General features: G+C 40.5%; 3 protein-coding genes across 3 annotated transcripts in view; 1 reads left to right on the top strand and 2 right to left on the bottom strand.

Moving 5' to 3' along the window:
* The window catches only part of LOC126092331 (uncharacterized), a 36,562-nt gene extending 21,318 nt beyond the window's left edge, over positions 1-15,244 (bottom strand). Inside the window, exon 1 of the mRNA XM_049907868.1 lies at positions 15,096-15,244. The gene's annotated coding sequence lies outside the window, so the exon portion shown is untranslated. The remainder of the gene's footprint in view (positions 1-15,095) is intronic.
* LOC126092327 (serine/threonine-protein kinase grp) overlaps positions 1-15,718 on the bottom strand; it is a 146,058-nt gene extending 130,340 nt beyond the window's left edge. The window contains exon 1 of the mRNA XM_049907864.1: positions 15,450-15,718. The gene's annotated coding sequence lies outside the window, so the exon portion shown is untranslated. The remainder of the gene's footprint in view (positions 1-15,449) is intronic.
* A 286-nt stretch (positions 15,719-16,004) lies between these two features.
* Positions 16,005-17,284, top strand: LOC126092329 (transcription termination factor 4, mitochondrial). The gene has a single exon (XM_049907865.1). The coding sequence runs from the start codon at positions 16,288-16,290 to the stop codon at positions 17,269-17,271; it is 984 nt and encodes a 327-aa protein (XP_049763822.1). The 5' UTR covers positions 16,005-16,287; the 3' UTR covers positions 17,272-17,284.
* The last annotated feature ends 768 nt before the right edge of the window (positions 17,285-18,052 follow it).

The following is an 18,052-nucleotide window of genomic DNA, read 5'->3' as shown; positions in this document are numbered from 1 at the left end:
ATAGAGAGAGAGAGAGAGAGAGAGAGAGAGAGAGAGAGGGGGGTGATAGCAGGGTACATGTGGAAGGAGCGAACAGTGCTGTCGGCAGAGGAAGGAGGGTCTGGAGACTGCGAGGTACAGCATCACAAGGTGGTGTGTGTGTGTGTGTGTGTGTGTGTGTGTGTGGGGGGGGGGGGGGGGGGGGGTTTGTGAAACAGACTCTCCAACACCCCACCTCTTTACCTCCCAGTTCCCTACTGGTCACTGTTGACACCACTTCCCTACATCCCTCATGCCCATGGTCTTGTTGCAATTGAACACTACCTCTCCCAACATCTTTCAGAGTTCTGAACAGATTATATACAAACAAATCCACAGCATAGCCATGGACACCTGCATGGCACCCTCCTATGCCAACCCCTTTATGGACCATCTGGGGGAAACCTACCTATCTTCCCAGAACCCCAAACCCCCTAGCCTGATTCAGGGTCACTGATGATATCTTCATGGTCTGGACTCAAGGCCATGACACCATGTCCTCATTCCTTCATAACCTCAACACCTTATCTCCCATCCACATCGTCTGGTCCTCCTCAACCCAGCATGCCACCTTCCTAGATGTTGATCTCCTCATCTCAGATGGTTCCATCCACACCTCCGTCCACATTAAACTCACCAACCTACAGTACCTACATTTTGATAGCTGCTGTTCCTTCCACATCAAAAAGTCCCTCCAATGCAGCCCCGTTACCCAGGTGCGATGTATCTGCGGTGATAACGACTCTGTTTCCCAGTGTAACAAAGGTCTCACCAAGGCCTTCACAAACAGTCACTATCCCTCGGACCCAGTCCGCAAACAGATTTCCCTTGCCCGTTCCTCACAAACCCCCAATCTTCCCACCGCTCCCAAGAGACAGCAACATAAGACTGCTCCCTTCTTCACCAAATACCACTCCGGACTGGAAAAACTGAACCACATCATTCATCAGGGCTTTGATTATCTATCATCATGATCAGAAATAAGGGACATTCTACCCAAGATCTTTCCCATTCCTCCTGAAGTGGTGTTCCCGTCACCCACCCAACCACAACAACATCCTAGTCTATCCCTATGCCACTCCCCATCCCAATCCCTTGCGACACAAATCATATCCCTAAGGAAGACCTAGGTGCAAGACCTGTCCAATTCACCACCCTGCACTTCCCATTCCAGTCCTGACACAGGTTTATCTGACCCCATCAAAGGCCGGGCCACCTGTGAAGATAGCCATATTGTGTACCAGCTCTGCTACAACTATTGCACAGCCTTTTGTATTGGTATGCTTAGCAACTAGCTGTCCACCAGGATGAATGACCAAGCTAAACTGGCCAAAAGCAACATAGACCATGCTGCGGCACAAAATGCTTGACTTCAATGGCTGATTCACAATCCGGGCCATCTGGATCCCCCCTCCATCACCAGCTTTTCTGAACTGCAAAGATGGTAGTTATCCTGACAATACTGTCTCTGCTCCTGAAATTATCCTGGCCTTAACTTACAGTAACCTACTGCCTTCACACCCTCCACCCTAAGGGTCATATTCATAGCGAGTGGTTGAATTACATACCTCAAGTTTTTATTTCTTCTCCCTGAACTTTTGATTCCCTTCCCTAATTTCACATTAGTTTCCTTGATTGCTTGCTCAATGTAAACATTAAACAACATTGTGGATGGGCTACAACTCTGTCTCGCTCCCTTCTCAACCACTGCTTATTTTTCACTCACTCCACCCCCAAATTGCAGTCTAGTTTCTGTACAAGTTGAAAATAACTTTTGTTCCCTGTAGTTTATCCCCCCCCCCCCCCCCCCCCCCCCCACACACACACACACACCGACCTCTACCTTTCAGAGTTTCAAATAATGTAGTCCAGTCAACATTATCAAAAGATTTCTCTAAATCTACAAATGCAATAAATACAAGTTTGTCTTTCTTTAGCCTATTTTCTAAGATAAGTCTTTGGGTTAGATTTGCCTCACATGTTTCTAAATGTCTCTGGAACACAAACTAATCTTCCCCGAGGTGACTTCTACCAGCTTTTCCATTCTTTGGTAAATAGTTCATGTTAGCACTTTGCAACCATGACTTACGAAACTGGTTTGATAATATTCACAAATGTCAGCACCTGCCTTCTTTGGAATTGGGATTACTACTTTGTTCTCGAAATCTGAGGGTATTTCTCCTGTCTCCTATCTTGCACATCAAGACTATCTTAATAATTCTGAGGGAATGTCGTTTAGCCCAGGCGTCTTGTTTTGACTTAGATATTTCTGCACTGTGTTCTACTTGCAGTATCGCATCTTTCATCTCATATTCATCTACTTCCTCTCCCCTTTCAGGCATAATCAAACAATGAAAGGTTCAGGATGGAATAACAGTAATTTATGAAAAGGATAGATTGCTACTCGCCATATAGAGGAGATGCTGATTCACAAGGGTGGGGGGGGGGATGGGAGAATGAGTTGTCTCAGAACATGATGGAAGCAGCAGTCTGGTGGTGGAGGGACGCTTGGCTTGGAGTGGGAAGGAGGGGGGAATAGCAGGGTAGGGTGGGAGAACTTTTAGTGTAGATTCTGGAGGCATGCAGGGATGTGGTGGTGACACAATAGGGCTGCTAGATGCAGTTGGGAGGATTTGGGGCAGGGAGATGGAAAGGAGGGAAAGGAGAGATACTGAAGGGGAAAAAAACTAGTGGGTGTGTTGGTGGAGTAGAAGGCTGTGTTATACTGGAGTGGGATCAGAGTAGGGTATAGGGAAGTGGAGGACATGGACTAGGGAAGGTTGAGGCCAGGGGGATTTACAGGAACATAGGATATACCGCAGAGAGAATTCCCACCTATGCAATTCAGAAAAGCTGGTGTTTATATGAAGGATCCAAATGGCTTAGGCTGTGAAGCAGTTGTTGAAGTGAAGTACATTGTGTTGGGCAGGATATTCAGCAGCAGGGTGGTCCAGCTGCCTCTTGGCCACAGTTTGTCGGTGTTTGTGGACCGACAGTGTGTTAGTCATCATGCCCAAGTGGAAAGCAGCACAGTGGTGCAGCTTAGTTTGTGGATCACATAACTACTTTCACAGGTAGACCTGCCTCTGATGGGATAGGAAATGCCTATGACCGGACTGGTGTAGGTGGTGGTGGGAGGATGTATGGGACAGATCTTGCATCTCGATCTACTGTAGGGATACGAGCCATGAGTCAAGCGGTTGGCAACAGTGTGGTTTTGAACTGGAGGATCACCACCAGCTGTAAGATTCATTCACCTACAAAACCCTGCCACAGTGACCCCATTGCAGAAATAGAGCAGGATCTCTAACACCTCCTCAAATCCTTAGGCCCATCCCAGAACATCTCCCCTGAGGCCCTCTCTCTTCGCACCTCTATAACTTCCCACACTCCTATCTTATACCTGATTCCTGAAGTCCATAAACCCATCCACCCAGGATGGCCCACTGTGGTCAGCAACTGTGCCCTCACAGAAAGAATTTCTGCTCTCATGGAGCAACACCTTCAGCTTATAAACCGTAATCTACACTCCTAAGTAAAATATACCACCCACGTCCTCTACCAACTATTCACCGATTTTGTTTCTTTACCACATAGTGCCCTGCTTGTCACTATTCATGTCACCTCCCTCTACACTAACATCCCCAATGCCAATGGCCTTCTGCTATTGGACACTACACAGATCAGCCAGAACATTATAACCATCGACCCACTATCAATATAAATCTGTCCAGGCAATAGCAGCATCACCTGGCCAGCAATGACTGCTAGTCAGCACATAGTATCAGTGAGTGTGCTGTCTGTGTAGAATGGGGACGGCATGTGATTTAACCGAGTTTGAGCAATAACAGAGTGTGATGGCCCGGAGGCTCGGCACAAGCATTTTGGAAACTGCACAACTTGGAATGTGTTCGAGGAGTGCTGTGATGAGTGTCTTCCACACGTGGTGAAACCAGAACCATATCCAGAAGTCGTGGGGTTGGGTGGGCACACCTCATTACAGGTGTTGGATGTCGTAGGCTGGCGAGACTGGTAATGCAAAGTATCATGATGGCCAAGGAGTATCATACAGTGGTTGCGGACCAGGTACACAGCTTTATGATGATCATGTTTACCAACGGCAGTGGCATTTTTTCAACAAGTTAATGCATCATGTCACAGTGCCAGGAGGTTGATGGAGTTGTTCGAGGAACACAATGGCAAGTTTGAATTGAAGCGCTGCCGCCCAACTCGCCACATCTTAACGCAATTGAACACATTTATCTACATTCCTGCAGAACCTCAAAACCTTCTCCCCCCATTCCCTTCATCTGGTCCTCAATCTGAGCCACCTTCCTCGAACCTCCCTCTGTAAGCATGGCTGCATAGGTACCTCTCAAAACCTACCAACCACCAGCAGTACCCCCACTTCGACAGCTACACAGTCACACTATACACCATGAACTCTCTTCCATACAGCCTGGACACCCGTGGCCATCACATCTGCATAGAGTAGCAGTCCCTCTCAAATATAGAAAGGGTACACTGAGGACTTCACAGACCAAAATTATCCAGTCAATCTTGTACAAAACCAGATCTCCTGTGCCTTGTCTCTCCCGTCACCTAGCACATAATCACCATCTCACCACAAAGGAGCAATCCCCTCTGACTCAGTACCATCCAGACTGGAGCAAATGAATCGCATTCTCCACAAGCATTTCGACTACTTCTTGCCGTGCCCTGAAATGAGGAATATTATTCCCACCCCTCTCACAATAGTATGCCACTGCTCACCAAACCTACACAATATCCTTGTCCATCCTTACTCCAACCCTGCCCCCAACCCCCTTGCCTCAAGGCTCCCATCACCATCACCACCATCACCATCTCACCAACCCCTCACAGGAATCTCCTATCCTATCAAAGGAAGGGCTACCTCTGAAAGCAATCATGTGATGTGAAAACTAAACTGCAACAATTTTTCTGCATACTATGTGAGCTTGACAGCTAATAAGCTGTCTGTCCGCATGAATGGCCACCGTTAAAATGTGGTCAACAGACAGCTGCATCACCCACTTGCTGAACATGCTGCACAACATCATGTGCTGGACTTCACATTTGTTTCACGTAGCGTGCCATCTGGATCTTTCCTACCAACATCAGCTTTTGGGAATTGCACAGGTGGGCACTTTCCTGGCAATATCTCCTACATTCCCTTACCCCCTTGGACTTAACATTTGCTAGTTTGTCTTTCACTCACTGCTCCCCTTCCCTGCTCCCACTCTGGCACAACATAGTCTTCCATTCCTCCAACACACCCACTAGTCCTTTTCCCCTTCAATATCTCACCTTGTCCTCCCCCCTCCCTCCCCCAAAATCATCTACCCGCATCTAGCAGCTCTAAACTGTTCTCAGCACATTCTGTACACTCTCATAAGCTGAACTACTCATTCCACCCCCCCTCAATGTCCCATGCCTCCTCCTTGCCCCCACCACTGGACTTCTGCTCCCACATGTGCTGTTACAACACAGAGGGGCTGCAGCAGCCAAACAGTAGTCATGAGTGCATGAATTGTGCTTATGTGAATGGGTGTGCTTTCTACTTCAGAAGGACTTCTAGCCAAAAGCTAGAATGTATAGCAATCTTTTTGTTGTGCCTGTCTGTGACTCACCGTCTCTTCCATGTGTTGAGTAGCACTCTATCTTTTTCATAATACTGTTTTGTATTCCATACACACACACACACATATCTGTGTGTGTGTGTGTGTGTGTGTGTGTGTGTGTGTGTGTGTGTGTGTGTGTGTGTTAAGAAGTCGTTTCTGAAAGTATTTGTATCGAGTGTAGCCATGTATGGAAGTGAAACGTGAACGATAAATAGTTTAGACAAGAAGAGAATAGAAGCTCTCGAAATATGGTGCTACAGAAGAATGCTGAAGATTAGATGGGTAGATCACTTAAGTAATGAGGAGGTATTGAATAGAATTGGGGAGAAGAGGAGTTTGTAGCACAACTTGACTAGAAGAAGGGATCGGTTGGTAGGACATGTCCTGAGGCATCAAGGGATCACAAATTTAGCATTGGAGGGCAGCGTGGAGGGTAAAAATCGTAGAGGGAGACCAAGAGATGAATACACTAAGTAGATTCAGAAGAATGTAGGTTGCAGTAGGTACTGGGAGATGAAGGAGCTTGCAGAGGATAGAGTAGCATGGAGAGCTTCATCAAACCAGTCTCAGACCAGACCACAACAACAACAACAACAACATGGCTCATATGCCTTTGGGTGTTTGCTCTTTTTGTTTGTGAGTATAGAGTGCTGTGCTAGTTCACGTATTGTAATTATGGAAGCTGACATTTGTTTGAAAATTTGCAAGGTTGGCCCTGACATACACATGCATGCTCTCTCTCTCTCTCTCTCTCTCTCTCTCTCTCTCTCTCTCTCTCACACACACACACACACACACACACACACACACACACCTGTAACAAAAAAAGAAAAAAAAAAGTGTTTTAGGCAGCAAGATATGGAACCCCAAAACATTATTCCATACATTACAAAAGCCTGAAAATAGCCAAAATACGCTATCCTGGCACCCTCTGAGGTGTAATAATTCTAGGAGAAAAACAAGCTTAGTTGAGTTTCTGTGAAAGTTTCATTATGTAGTCGTGAAATTTTAGTTTTCATCAACATGTATCCCAAGCAATTTTTTATCTGTCACTCTGTCTATGGCTTTTTCACCCAACAGTAGATCAAAATTTATGTTGTGGCTTATTTTCCCAAACTGCACATAATTTGTTTTGTTTGCATTTAGTTTCAACCTGTCTGTATTGAACCAAGAACAGACGTTCTTTAGGATTTGCTCAGTAGTTGTTTGCAGCAGTTACTTTTGTTCACTTTTACATAGTATGGCATTTGCTGCACCATCTGATGTGTGTACACCATTCATACAGACAAGAAACAATATGGAACCTAGAATACTGTCTTTTGATACTCCAGGACATGTTCTGAGGCATCAAGGAATCACCAATTTAGTACTGGAGGGCAGTGTGGAGGGTAAAAAACGTAGAGGGAGACCAAGATATGAGCACACTAAGCAGATTCAGAAGGATGTAGGCTGCAGTAGGTACTGGGAGATGAAGAAGCTTGCACAGGATAGAGGAGCATGGAGAGCTGCATCAAACCAGTCTCAGGACTGAAGACCACCACAAAAAACAACAACAACAACAACAACCCCCCCCCCCCCACACACACACACACCCTTTTCTGTTTCTTCTCCTTTGCTTGGCATTGGCTCTTCATCTGAGCTCTTCATATTATTTCCAAAGGTTTCTTTAATTTTTCTATATGCAGCATCAAATATACCCCAGATACGCATGCTTCTACAGCCTTATATTTCTCCTCTAGACAAGCTTGTGTGCCCATTGTGCACTTTCTGCCCAATCCCAATTTTTAAATGTATATGATTCTTTCAACATGCATCATGGGTTGCATGTTTATATTTTGTCCTTTCATCAATTAAATCTGATATCTCTTGTGTTATCTAAGATTCCTATTAGGCTTTATCTTTTTACCTATTTGATCATTCATTTCCTTCACCATACCATCTCTAATTGCACCCACTCATGTATTGTATTTCTTTGCCCTGTTTCATACAATCTTTGCCTAGTGGTCCACTGAAGCTCTCAATAATCTTTAGTGCTTTCAGTTTCTTTGGGTCTCATGTCCTTAATTTCCTACATATTTGCAATTTCTTCAATTTTACTCTGCAGTTCATAACTGAATAATTACTAAAAATGAAGCCTTGAGCAGCTGAAAAAATTCTTTATTTACACAACCAGTTTGAACTGACTAATCATCAACAGGTTCATAAAAGTATTCACAGCATCATGTAAAGCAAAATATAGAATCATTAATGTCAGCTGATAAAACCATAAATTATGACACTGATATCATATTGTAATATAAATTAGGCCCTACATCATAATCTATAAAGTCTGTGCTAAGTAGTGCACTCACTGATATTATAAACTCAATCAGCATTACTGCTGTGAACAGATTCACACAACTTTTTAGTGAATGAGTGCACATACTACTTGTAGTACAAGTCAGTTCACAACGTTAACATTGATTGCAGTTACAATGTGAATGCACAGTTTTCACAAATTGATGAAGTAATTTATATTACAATATGATAACAGTGTCTAATTCATGGCTTTATCATCTGACAACTTTCTATTTCGCTTAACATGATGCAGTGAATACTTTTATCAACCCAATGATCAGTCTGCCAAAACGAGTTGCCTTTACAAAGAATTTTATCAGCAGATCAAGGCAGTAACATGACACTTTTCAAATATTTATGAACTGTGAGGCACCACCTCCTGAAATATAAATTATGGACAGTGTCCACATCTGCCTCTGGAAATGTCTTTAAGCTTAAAATCTGGTTTCAAAATTCCTTCCTTATCATTATATAATCAATCTGATACCTTCCATTGTCTCCGGTCTCGTACCTGTGTACAACCTTCTTTCATGATTCTTTAACTAAGCGCTGTTGATGATTAAATAATGCTCCTGGCAAAATTATTCTAGGTGGCTTCCTCTTAATTCGTTCCCTCAATTCATGTTCTCGTACTACTTTTCTTTCTTTTCCTTTCCCCACTATCAAGTTCCAACCCCCATCATAATTAAATAAATGTAATTTAAACCTTATTTTCTTTATTTTTTTCCTATAGTGCACTTCAGTCAATTTCCCATGACAGTGTTTGTGTAAAAATCACTTGTTTTTTTCTGTTGCTTTGTACAGTTACATACATATTGCCTGATGTAATGCCCAATTATTATTTAGTCTGGTCAAGCAGTAAACTGAGGACAACAATGGTTTGGATTGTGTTGTATTCCATACATCTCCCACCCCCTTTCCCCCACAGTTGTGGTGACAAAGTTTTATTCATGTTTGTTAGGTGGGAAGGATTGGTTTGAGTTTGGCAACACGAAATGTGTTGTGACAATCTTTTTTCAATTATATCATGCCTTCCACAGTTGCATTTACATCCCTCATGAAAAATCCTACTGATTTTTCAAGTTTCTGCCATATTTGTAAGAGTTAATAACAAAAATAACTGCCCTCATCCACTCCTTTCCTGCCATCTGACTAGGTGATCTCATTAGTTTGTGTGTTGTTAGTGGCTTATATCATAGTGTTGAGGCTTATATCTCTGACATGATACGGTTTTCTTCGGTCTATTGGCACAGTGTGATGCTATTAACTAATCCCATTCATGCGTAAGCCTACAAGTATCAATAATTTTAACTAAAAAAAATTTGTTTTACAATAACTGTGCATTTCGTGATGTTTGGTTGCCAAGCACAGAAGCAGCTATATACAACTAAATAAACAATCACAAAAGAAGCTTAATTAAATTATAGTAACAACAATTTTTAACATTTTACAATAAATTTTCCAACATCCACCATAAGGTTCACTGCATTCGAGTTCTGTTGAGCAGTAATAAAAATGCTTGATACTGACTAAAGTCCAATGAAAATTTCTTGATAGTTGACATCTGTCACTGGCCACAACAGTGTTAAGATACGGGCTGTTAGCTACTGCTCGGTTATAGGTGACAGACACAACAAATGTGTAACGCAGAGCAATGCTGGAAGTGGCAACCAGAGGTTTTTTGGAAATGTGATATGCTGTCAACAGCCGATTTTAAGTGACCAATGACTAAACTGTAGCAAATGACATGTTTTGTAGCCCTGAATTTAAAACACATGTCCTAAGCTGACCACAACCTCTTGATGGACAATGTAACTGATAAAATGGTAGTCAATAATCTGTGACAAAACTAATATCATGACTGCTTTGTCCACGGCAATTAAAGCTAACCTCTATGAGCAAACTCAAAACATGAAAAATTCAATTTCAGCACAAAAAACAAACTAATTTCTATCACTGGTTACCTGGAACTATACTCTACATGAGCTGCCACGTTATCAACTGTTGAGTAGTCCTTGTTTGCACTTGGCTGCAGATACCAAAGGAAAAAGGAATGATAGGAAGAAAAATAAAAGCAAATAAGAAAGATAATGTGATAATGAAAATGACGTAGTAAAACATAAGAAATAAAAAAAAAATTACATTTACACCAATTAACTGAATACAAATAATAATCAAACTCTTGATTAGATAAAAAAAAGAAACTGCTAAGTTTGGCGAGATTTGAACTATGACCTTGTACACGTGATGTTTATGCGCTAACCATTGCGCTACGTCACAACTCTGAATTAAATAATTATATTTACATTTATAACTATCACAAAGATGAACTGCAGCCTTCAAAAATTTGGCTTCATTCAAAGTCATGTGAAGCTTATCTAATGTAAGCTGATCTCTGTGATTATGACAACTGTATATGTGACGCTGAATCGCATCTTGTGCAGAAGTATCCAGCAGTGTTTGGTTAGTGCTGTTTGTGATGACACACAAAATAAAAGTGCCAGACCCAAGATTTAGGATCCAAACAAATCAAGAAAGAAAGCTGGACAAGAAACTGGTAGTGAACTGACCTAGTGTTGCGGCAGTTTGGCAACGGTGAATGGTTTGGGGAACACCGATTTTGAAGTGCTAACTATCAAGTAACGTTAAACAGACTAAAGACATTGTTTCATAAAAGTAATATTTTTTTTATATGAGACACTAATTAATTTAATATATGAACATTAACATAATAGACAAGTCCTAAAATCCAACACACAAAAATTTGATGGATTCACAAATCCCAGTTGCCTATGAATGTGACTGCCATGGCTGAGCCGTCATTTGAGGATTCAATGTTACACCTCATGACCAAGCGTCAAGGGCTGCCACAAAGACAGAATATGTGTAGAGACTGGTGGATTAAGAAAAAATTTTGATATACAAGAATGTTCAATAAGAGTTGTCAGGTTTGACCAGAGGCATAGGAAACATGGAACAATCGGTTGACCAACTCACAACCAAACTGCCATCTTCCAACCTAACCTAGATCTTGGGCAAAGCTACATATCAGTATGTTACAACAATCAGGGTTTTTTAGTATCACATTCGTTGGCTTTGCCAACCCACCATCAAACTGTCACCATCCAACTTAATCTTATCTCAGGCTGAGCTACAGGGCAATCTGTTGCCACAACCAGTTTTCTTTATTTATTCATTTTTGTGCTTTCAAATTCATTATCTTTACCAACTAACAATAAAACTGTGAATATATGCACCAAAGGTGACGTGACAGCAGCCATTAACTTTGTCAGTGGGCAAAGATGATTATTGATAATGAACATTCCTCTTGATCCACACACTTAAAGAGTAGGAGCTCACAATGAAGATCATTTATGTATGATGTATGATTCAACTATGAAACAGCCCAAGTAACAAATTATGGATAACACTACACTGCATACGAAAATGCAACCAAAGAATTTGTGACATGTTTTCAAATGTGCCAGTTATGGTTGTTGAGTGAAATTAGTTTTATTAATGGAATTCACCACCAATTACATACATACAGTATTGGCTCAATGGATTGATTCACAAAAACATTATAGCCACTTACTTCAAACACTGATCAAAAATTATACAGAAATGAAAATTTAAAACTTATAAATATGAAGCCCTTTTCACAAATGTCTTCATAGTACATAACTACCTTTCTTCCTAAAAGGCACGATAAGTATTGTAAATATGAAGCCCTTTTCACAAATGTCTTCATAGTACATGACTACCTTTCTTCCTAAAAGGCACGATAAGTATTCATATCCTAAAACCAACTACACAGTTTATAAAAAGAAACTTTAGAGTTTAAAATTGAGCTGTATAGGCAGAAGTGTTAAAGAAGACATCATATAACATTGCCTGTTACCAGAATGAATCTTTCACTCTGCAGTGGAGTGTCCTTGAAACTTCGTTGCATGTTAAAGCCAGTGCGCTGGACTGAGACTCTAACACAGAACCTTATTTTTTGTAGGCAATGCTCTTACTGACTAACCTATCCAGAAATCTGCTCTCACAGATTAACTTCTGCCATTATCCTTCTTCTACTTCCCTAAGTTCGCAGAAGCTTTCTTGATTAAACTGCTGACCTAACACCCTCCCCCCCCCCCCCCTCAAAAAAAAGGGTATTGGAGAGAAACAGATTAGCCATAGCATAGTCTGTGATATAGGATGTTCATGAATCTGATGAGCACCAGAGTGACAATAAAGATGTGGCAGCCATAAGTTCCCAACAGTGACCATCTTCCGGCTAGGATTACTGGGATGTCACAGCTTTTTACACTGGACCCACTGCAGTTTATTTTTAGCCTCCCATCTTCGTGATGACACACAGTCAAATTTATTAATGAAGTAAATGAATATGTGGGGGGTAGTAAACTTTCGGGTGCTGTAGTTCTTACTTCTATGCTTACTAATAAAAACTGGAGAGGAATTCACATTATGCAAGAAACCATTTTCTAGTTTTATTTTTACCCAGGCACATTTCAGCACATCCTGTGCCATCTTCAGTGGGATTTTTGTTTATTTTCTTTCTGAAACTTATTGCTGCATATTAATAACATCTTGTGTAGTTTACATGAATATTTGGCTTAGAAGTATTTACATTTCATAATCGCTCCATCTGAAAATGTAAATACTTTGGAGACAAAAGTTTATTTAACCGACACAACAGATTAATATGTAACAATAATTCTCCAGAAAGAAAATAAACAAAAATTGTGTGGAAGATAGTACATAAAGTTCTGAAATATGCATGGGTGAAAACAAAACTATAAAAGTTACAATTCTGCTCCGGTTCTTGAGGAGAAGGTTTAAGTGCCTAATTGGAAAGGAATTTTTACCTCTGCACATTACAGCTCTTTCCTTGCTTGTGTGGGAATTGCGTTCTGTGTGTATCTGATGAATGTAGGTATCTGTAATAATGAATGTATGCACAGTGTAGTGTCATATTTGTGATGTACCATGACAGAAGACAGATGGTGAAATCCAACACCAGCATATAGCCTACTCCTCGTGAACAGCACCAAGGAGCTGCGAAGTTTAACATTATCATCCAAAGAACGCATCATCCTTGATGACGTCAAGATGTTTTTGAATTTAATACATGACACTGATGTTAACTCTGATAATTAGGTACTTCACCTCTTCTTGCTAGCCAAATACAGGTAGTGAAAATTTCTTCCAACCTCAGGATTTGAACCACTACATCGAAGTCAAGCGGCATTGCACAGGCACAAATTGAGTGACCTCAGCTGCAAAGGTAGGTTTATTTACCTTAGAGAATAGCACATCAACCAAATGAAAGGGGTTGTTACATCAACAATTACAGGGCAAGGGGAAAGACAACAGATAGACTACAGCTGAGTCAGCATAAGAAAATCCCAGACAGCTGCAGTGGGCTGCATGCAGCAGCTCCACATGCCTACCTCAAACAAACCATGAAATGTATTTTGTAAATATGTCTATTACACTGCCTCAGTGTTGCTGCAGCTGTTTAGAAAATTTTCGCCTATAGACGCTACTGCTATGCAGCTCAAAACTGGCGATACCACTGCAAACTGTCAGTAACCCTCTACACTCACTCTACTACAGAAAACTTACTTGAAATATCTGGGTGCACATATCCATATAGAAGTTTTATGAAGTGATTGATGATATGGGAAATAAAACTGTGAAAATCATAATGAATTAAATTTTCACTCTGCAGCGGAGTGCGTGCTGGTGTGATACTTCCTGGTAGGTTAAAACTGTGTGCCAGACCGAGACTTGAACTTGGGACATTGGCCTTTCGCGGGCAAGTGCTCTACCAACTGAAATACCCCAGCATGACTCATGACCTGTCCTCACAGCTTTACTTCTGCCAGTACCTCATCTCCTACCTTCCAAACTTCACAGAAACTCTCGTATGAAACTTACAGTACTAGCACTCCTGGAAGAAAGGATACTGCGGAGACATGGCTTTGCCACAGCCTGGGGGATGTTTCCGGAATCAAATTTTGACTCTGCAGTGCAATGTGCACTGGTATGAAACTTCGTGGCAAATTAATCTGTAGTTTTAATCTGACAGGAAGTGATATTGGGTCGTGGGTCATGCTTAGGTAGCTCAGTTCGTAGAGCACTTGCCCACGAAAGGCAAAGGTCCTGAGTTCGAATTCTTGGTCCAGCACACACAGTTTTCATCTGACAGGATGTGAAAATCATGGTGTATTTTCATTGATTAACATCAAGACTAGCGTAATCACAATAATATTCTATGGCAATTCAACATCATTATAAAATATTATTCCAATAACATGTGTATGATAATATAACGTGTTTAGTGTATGTGCACCAGCCTACAGCAAACTAAATAACCACACACACCAGCAACAGATTCTCAGTACATCAACCAACCTTATGAGATTTGAACAACTGGTATAAACTTGAAAATCAGTATTGTATTTATAAAGATAATATAAGAATAAAAATAACTTCTAATAAAAACTCAAAGTTGCTCTGACACCTGGAGGAGGAATTATACTGGAAAAAATATGCAATAATCTTCAACAAATTCGATACACCGAAAGACACTAAAAACAGTTCATGCTTGATAACTCTTGACTTCTTACAAAGATTTTGGGTGTATAACTGCTAGATACAGAAATAATACAATAATGTGAAAGATTTCCATTACACTTTCTAGCTTGAGCTGTGAAGTTCATCTAATGAAAAATATATCTCCTCTACATCCCACTCTTCAAAATGATGATTGTTTCTGAACAGAGTCGGATAGTGTTATTGATATAAAAAAACTAATATACTTGTATAAAATATGGCAAGCGGACTTCATTTTCCGGTAAAAATTTTTGGTTTCACTGCAGTTTCACCTGTTTATTACTAATAACTGTGCCAAGCTATTACGTAGACTTACTGTACTTCATGCACAATCATTTATTAAATACTTCACAAATAAAATACTATTTTGTTGATAACTTCGTTTTAAAACATACTGTTTGCAAGTGTTATTATTGTTTAAAAAAAAAGTTCAGTTTAGCAAAACAAACAAAAAAGGAAAATCATGAATACCGTGAAAGAGAATCATCAGATATGATTAGAGAAATAAAATCTGCTGCAGCATTAAAAACTATCAGTTCTTGCATATGGCTTCCTCAGGCACTTCTTTAAATAGTTGCATCATCATATGACGGAAATGTTTCAATAGGTTTGTCGTACTTTTCTTCACTACAAAAATTTTCTCACTCAGATGACCCAGTGTGATAATCATAGTTGAGTAAAACAGAAAGGCTTGCGTATTTAAATGAAAGGAGCAGAAACCAAAACCAAGCAGATACTGCGTTGACATCATATTACATGATACGTCATTTCAAAAATATACATATATCTGAATATTACCCACTCTAACCCACAATCTTTACTTACCTGAAGAAACAATTCAAATAATATTTCTTCCGTTACTTTTTCTGATATATTACCACAAAACACTGTTCTTTGATCTTCACTCATTATGTGACAGAGAGGTTATATTTCATCAACTTCACCGTGTACAGACAAAGTGCTAACAGTTGACTACACAGAAAAGCTTCTTCTATTGCGTGTCAATATTAACAACAATATTTTGACATCAGCCAAAGCGTTCGGGCAGAGAAGGGCAGTGAAATATAGTCTGTTTATACAACCATATTCCGTCATGAACAACAGACTACAGTACAGACACACATTACAATTCAAAGTTCAAACAATGTATAGTCTTTGACAAACCGTATGTTGGTTGGTGGAGGCAACGCTTTGTACTTTCATTAATGACCACTACAGCTAAATTTAATAATTTTGTCTGAAACAATGTTTGGTTTGAAAGCACACTTTCTATTGTAACGCGTATTTTAAAATCTTCATTTGAGCATGTATCTTTGTTTCTGGCGAAGCGAAGTTCGATATCTGTCGAATGAGTATATAGGATAGGTCGTTGTTGTTTTGGAGACGGAACGCGTGTTTATATTTTGTAGTCACGGAAATGAATGACTGTGTTGTCACTGTTGTGTTTGAATTGTTACAATTGTAGACATATTGGCGTGAAGCTTGTCAGAGACTTTGGAATGTGATTCGTATTCAATTTTGGACGATAGTTCTATGTGCTTTGAGCTACACTAGTAACTGGTTACTAACTGGCAACTGCTGTTGAGCAGGATGGTGAAGTGTATGTTTATGTAAATGTGCACCGTTTTTACAGAAGTGTATTCCAGCTATAAAACTAACGACAATGCAACCGGTGAGTCGTATTGTGGCCGTGCGAATTGTGCCCCTCTGCTGGACCTCGTGTAGGCATATCTTCTGCTATAATATATGGGGCTTAAAAGCGCATAACCAAGCTGAATCGCAGCGACCGGCCGATATTATCCGTAACTCTTCATCAAAATTTTTACATACAGCGAGTGCTGAGGACAAGATTAGTTTGTCAGATGGCAACAAATCAACACTTCGAAAACTTGTTGAGGACGTTGGTATCGATGAAGAAACATTTAATAAAGCCTTTCGTAAGGAACCGAGATTGCTTGATGTACACCCCTCAATATGGGAAAATAGTTTGAAGGCATTACGAGCTTGTGGTTTTTCTGGAAAAGAGTGCCTAAGCATGTTCATAGCATCACCGTCGTTATTGAAAACTAAGCCCGATGCTCTATTATCGGGCGTGAAAAACTGGCAAAGCACTGTCCTTGGCGGACAGAAGCTGATTTCATTGCTCACGTTATGTCCGCAGCTGTTATTCGTCGAACGCCACGAAATTTATAGAAGATTTCCTGTTTTGAAAACACTGTCATCACAGGACAATGTTGTGGAACTCCTGAGACGTTATCCAGACTACATGTTCGTAGACTGGAATGACTTCTTGGCTAAAGTGAATTATGTGGAAGAAGAGATGAAAATAAACAGAATTCAAATATCAAAGTGTGATCTATTGAGTTGTTCACTACTTGAATTAAGGACTAGACACATGTTCTTAGAACGTACTGGTAACTACATTCCTCCAAATCCTAAAACGGCAGAACATTTGCCAAACAAAAATCCGAGTTTGAGGCAAATAATAGATAGTGATGATATCCATTTTGCAACAAAACTTGCAGGAGTGACGGTAGAAGAATTTGAGGTTTTCCGGGAACTATATAAAGAAGAACTTAAACTGTTTATGATTACTCTGATTCCGACTGAATTTGCCCATGGTTGTGACAAAATCGCTAATAAATAAATATTTTATGCTCCCTACTTTTTTATTCTCATGTGTTTGTTGAGTGTGTTACCTATGTGAAATATTCTTTTTAGTTACATTCAGATCCCTCCCAAAGTTGTTTGAAGATACAAGTCTTTCATTGTGTTATTTATAATTCAATGTAATACTGACATTTATTTACAGTTGTGTGCAAATGGGTCTGTCGCTTATTTGTTGGAGACATTGATAGTAGTTGTAGGAAAGGGATAAAGCATAGTGGTACATTTTCATCAGCTTGTGGCTGTTTCAGCCAAAGGGATGGTGACATAATTTGGGTCAACAGAAACATCCGATCTCACGCGTCGGCTTTGACCCGTGACGTAAGGGTGTTGTGGTGTGTGACGTCATTACGGCGCGGAGTTTGGCTTGTGAGTGTGGCGTGTTTGTAGATGTTGCCTCGTTGACGTTATCTTAGTAGGAGTTTTAGGGCCTGTAATATATAGTTTACCTTTTTACTGTACTTTTTGTTTTAACGTCGTCTATGAGGCTTTTATCAGTTTGCCATTAGATTGTTCAATCTTTATGGTCTATATGTTTTGTCGCTACTCGTTATGTCTAATGAATCAATATTGTTTTTTTCTTTTTTTTTTATTTGTTTCTTTTTTTTTATCTTTTGATTGACCTACACATTGATCTGTAGCGTAGCCCTGAATACGAGGTTAGGTTGGGAGTTTTTTTTGGGGGGGGGGGGGGTCAGGGGGGGGGGCGCAGCCCGCCCCCCCTGCCTGGCCTTGAGTACCACTTGTTTATTATTATCTTT

Source organism: Schistocerca cancellata, chromosome 7 (assembly GCF_023864275.1).
Source record: "Schistocerca cancellata isolate TAMUIC-IGC-003103 chromosome 7, iqSchCanc2.1, whole genome shotgun sequence".
NCBI lineage: Eukaryota > Metazoa > Arthropoda > Insecta > Orthoptera > Acrididae > Schistocerca > Schistocerca cancellata.
The sequence above is the reverse complement of the archived record's forward strand: the minus strand, read 5'-3'. Positions and strand labels throughout refer to the sequence as shown.